Source organism: Apis laboriosa, unplaced genomic scaffold, assembly GCF_014066325.1.
Source record: "Apis laboriosa isolate Shangri-la unplaced genomic scaffold, ASM1406632v1 scaffold71_cov137, whole genome shotgun sequence".
Classification (NCBI taxonomy): domain Eukaryota; kingdom Metazoa; phylum Arthropoda; class Insecta; order Hymenoptera; family Apidae; genus Apis; species Apis laboriosa.
This window is the reverse complement of record NW_025224229.1, coordinates 89497-94604: the sequence shown is the minus strand read 5'-3', so window position 1 is coordinate 94604 and position 5108 is coordinate 89497. Positions and strand designations below refer to the sequence as shown.

Below are 5108 nucleotides of genomic sequence, written 5' to 3'. Positions count from 1 at the left end.
TATTTTTTTATCATATAGAATTGAATTTTGTAAGATACTTAATTATAAAATTAAATTTTTGATAATTAATTTGAAAAATTAAAATAAAAAGATTATATATATATAATTATATATAATTATATTATATATATTTTTAAAAACATTTATTAGATATTATATATAATTTTTAAAAGCATTTTATATCTTTACTTATATTATATATTACAATCTTATATTATATATCTTTATTTATTAAAATGAAAAGATTATAACATTCTCATAATATAATGATTTGATATATTTTTACGAAATTAATAAAAATTAATAAAAAGTGAAATGAAAGGCTTTGCTTTAAAAATATTACAAGAAAGATTTCAAACTTGCTTATATCTGATTTTATATTTTTTTTAATATTTTCTTTTTAAATTTTTAATGACCATACATATACATATATTAAATTAGATCTAATTTATATTAATTAAGAACAAAATAAAATTAAAATAAATATAAAATTTAAATAAATATGAATTAAAATAAGCATAAAATAATAAATAATATGTAAAATAATATATAATGTATTATCCAATATGTAAATTATCAAAAATTTTAATATCACAATGTTATTATTTATCTAAGATTTGAAGAAATTTTGTTAATTTAAAAATTATTATTATTTAACTTAAGGAATGAATTATGCATTTAATTAATAATAATTATATACAAACATTTTTATATTTTCCAAAATATAATTATTTTTCATTTATTTGAAATTTAAATCAAAATAATTAATATTGTTTTTTCTTATTTAATATTATAATTTTTTCAAATGAACAATTATAATTATATGAAATTTTAAAATATATTTAAAGATATTCCAGAAATAAAAATCTTAAAAATTATCATTCTTCTTTGAGGATAGGATAGTCGTACTAAAATAACATCTTTTTTTAATTTAAAAAAATTTTAATTAAAATTGCTATTATTTGAAAAGAAATTAAATGTTTAATAAACATTTTAATTTAAAATATGATTTATACTCACTTGAAGAATATTCATGTTTCACTGTCTATATTTTAGATCCTTTTCGTTAAAAACATATCACAAAAACCAAATTAAAACTTTTCAATTTGATTGTCACACTTTTTAATTGAAAAGAAACAATTTACAAAAAACCATGTAATTTGAAGACAGCAAAGAAAGAGATAAAAATTCAATGTTTCATCCTTGATAACACACAATTGAAATGAGCGCGACGCGGAAGAACTATCACTTCTTCACAGTAAGATGTATCGAAGAAGAAGGACACAAAGCGAAGGAGATTTTGTACGAGAAAACTTCAAAGAGCAAGGAAGGAGAATGAAGAAAAAACAGGAAGAAAGGTGCACGCTTTAGTAGGGTCAAAGAGAGAGTCCATTGAAGCGTCTTCCATGCAACACGCTTATATACATTTGCTCCTTCTTTCCTTCCTTCTCTCTTTCTCTCTCTTACTCTCTTACATCTCTTTATCCTTTCTTTTATTCTTAAAGAATCGAATTCCTTTTCTATCTACCAATCTCTCTCTCATAACGTATATATTTCTACGAAAGTTCTTTTACCTGTTAAACAATCTAGGGAAAATTTATTTAATTTTAGGGTTGTTTGAGAAAACTTGAATTGATGATTTCAAACAGATAATTCCAAGTAAAAAGATGTAATATTTTATTATACTTTTATTACAGTTTTTTATTATATATATATATATATATTATATTTTTTATTATATTATCTATATATATTAGGATATAAACATAGGGACAAAATTTTTTTTTATTATAATAACGAATAAAAATCACTTTTTATAGAAATATTTAAATCTAAATTTGATTGACAATTACTACTACTACTGCAAATCATTTAAAAATTATTACTTGTTATTATCAATTTTACAAATTTTTGTTCAATAATTTATAATAATATGAATTTTATTTTTGATAAATAGTATTTCTTATTATATAAATATAATTTTGATTGAAAAGATTTCAAGTTAGTAGATTAAAAAAAATAATCATTTCAACAATAATATTTTCAATTTATATGAACATTATTTTACATATTATTTAATGTATTATTTTAAAATATCAATAAATTCATAACACAAGATTAAGAAAAAAAATATTATAATAGTATTTTTGTACGCTGTTAATATATTCATGAGACATCTTTGATTTTAGAAAAAAATAAGTACAAAAGTTGATACAAAAATATCAATTAAAGTTTATTTATTAAATTATAAGCAATTTAAGTTTTATTAGATGAAGTGAGAAGAAAATAGAATGCGATAAAATATACTTACTCTTTTTTCGTTTCTCTTCGTTTAATATAAATTTCAATTATTTAAAACTTAATAAAGAAAAAAGGAAGCATAGTAAATAAAATATCATAAGAGTAACATATTTTTAAAAATATTTTTAATAAATTAACAATTATTAATAACACAAATTAATAATAAAGTGGAAAAATTTATCATCTATTGAAAGAAATATGAAATATAATCAAATAATAATAATTATCTTTTAAATAAACATATCATTTCTTTTTTGTCAATGAATTATATTATCATTTCTTTTTGATTTTATCTTTTGATTCTTTTTTAATATTCTTTTTTCGATTTGCGAATATTCACTAGATACTTTCAATAAACTCTCTTAAACATTTTTAAAATATGAAAACATGTTACAATGTTAAATATATAGTTTAACATTGTTTATTATTTATTCTCCGTAACATCATTTGTATAAAAACACTTTAAATCATTAAAAATTCTTTTATTTTCTTAGCTTGATGATTATATTAGATATATATTATTATTAATTTTTCTTATTATATATATTTTTATTATATTATTATATTTATTACATATTTTTATTTATATTTTATAAAAGAGCAATATTTGTATAAAATTTATATATTTGTATAAAAGAGCAATTTGTATATCTCTATTTATAACATTAGCGTTATATTTACCTTATATCTTCTCAGAATTAAGCAGATATGCCACAATAAAACAATAAATCAATAAATTCAGTGACGTTAATATAATATCGTTGCAATGATTAAACCAAGGAACATTTTCTTTTTGGTTTTCTTCGAGTAAAATTCATTTTCTACGAACCAATATTCAAAATGAGAGTATTTCTCATTGTATTTCTCTTCATTTTTATTTTGATTCAATCAGGGATACTTCAGATAATTCCTTCTGGAAGATCGTGCACAAGACAAGGATACTTTGAAATTATTGATGGAACGTGCAAAAATTATTATTTCTGTGTCTACAATGGAGTCGCATTCGTTTCATACGATCTGAAGTGTTTAGATTCGACTGTATTTAATCCTACAACGAATACCTGTACTGCAGATTATATTTGCAATCAAATTACTACAGTGGATCCTTGTCCCTTTGGAGTTGGTAGATTTCCAATAAGTGATTCCAATTGTCAGAAATATTATTTTTGTTTTGTGGATAATGAAAGTTTTATGAGATATAATTTGACATGTCCAAATAATTTACAATTTAATTCGAAAACAAAACAATGTATGTTACCATGTCCAACTTCTTCACAAACTTCTTTATCCTGTACAAGTTGTAATAAATAACAATTGATATGATGATAGATACGAATTAACATTGTTATTTTATCTTATACTTTTAAGGTGCTATTTCGATAATCAAAAAAATTATTTTCTGTTTATTTTCATGATTATTTTTGTTGTATTTCTATCATTATAAATTATAAATTATAATAGAGAAATATAATTTTTTATTTAAAATTATATAAAATTTATTTTCAATATGTAATTAAACAATATTTCTATTAAAATTAATCATAAACCATAAATCTAACTAATGAATGTAATTAAATATTTTTAGAACCAAAAATTTCAAAAAACAAAATTTTATATGATAAGGAAATATTATTGTATATTATATATTTTTTAATCCATAATATTGTATATTCATATTGTAAATTCAAGATAATTTTATCACAATAAAATGTAATCATATATATATTCCAAAATATAAATATATTTTTTTCTTATAACTTATATAGATTTTATGTTTTTTTCTTATAATTTATATTATAGAAAAAATTATTATACTTATAATTTATAAATGTATATTACATTATCGATATAATATTGGGATGTGAAAATAATTAATTAATTAATTCTCTTAAATATAAATTTGATTTCTAAATTATTTATCTAAATTGTATGTAACATCAACATATATAAAATGACATGTTTTTTAGTAAAATACTAGTAACTTTTATTTATAGAAGATTAAAGAAATTAAGAGAAAAAGATTAAATGATAATATTATATGTTATAATGATATAATTTGAGATCCTTAAATTTCCTTCTCATTTTTCTTTTCATTTTCTTTAAAGTTTTTGTTGTAACTTTTTCATGTCTTCAATGTTTACTAATTTTTTTTAGTAGAATAACAAGATGAAAAAAATATAACTTTCTATTTAAACAAAGAAAGTTGATCTTCAAGTTAACTATTAAAAAATGCAACAAAACAAAAGTAAATAATTGTATTTTCCCTTTAAAATTATAAAATTTTTATATTCAATATTTTTCTTGAAAATGCATAGTTTTGTTATTTAAATTGAAAATTTTTAAATGAACATATATATATATCGTTTTCAAAGATGAAATAAATACAATTTCTATTTTGATCATAACAAATTGCAGAGGACATAAGAAACACTACTTATAGAATTTATCATTATATCTTTAAAAACTGCGTTACCGACTAACTATGAATATTGAAGAATCAATCCAATAAAAATTATATTTAATGACTTATTATTAAATTCAATATTCATTTCAAAGCTAAAGATCAGATTAAAAAAAAATTTAATTTAAAATATTTGTATATATATTGTATATATTGTACATGTATTGTATATATTGTATTTTACAAATACAAAAACATAAATTGTAATATGAATTGTTATATATATATATATATATATATATATATAGTATTCAATTCATATTCAATTTTTTTTTATTTTGATATCACAGATTTTTTATTAATTTTAATAATTTAATTAAATCAAATTTTTTTTTTTTATTCATAA

At 18.4% G+C, this 5108-nt stretch overlaps 1 protein-coding gene across 1 annotated transcript; it reads left to right on the top strand.

Moving 5' to 3' along the window:
• Positions 1-3107: 3107 nt before the first annotated feature.
• Positions 3108-3760, top strand: LOC122719274. The gene has a single exon (XM_043944938.1). It carries the CDS (start codon positions 3142-3144, stop codon positions 3610-3612), a length of 471 nt encoding a protein of 156 aa, XP_043800873.1. The 5' UTR covers positions 3108-3141; the 3' UTR covers positions 3613-3760.
• Positions 3761-5108: the final 1348 nt, after the last annotated feature.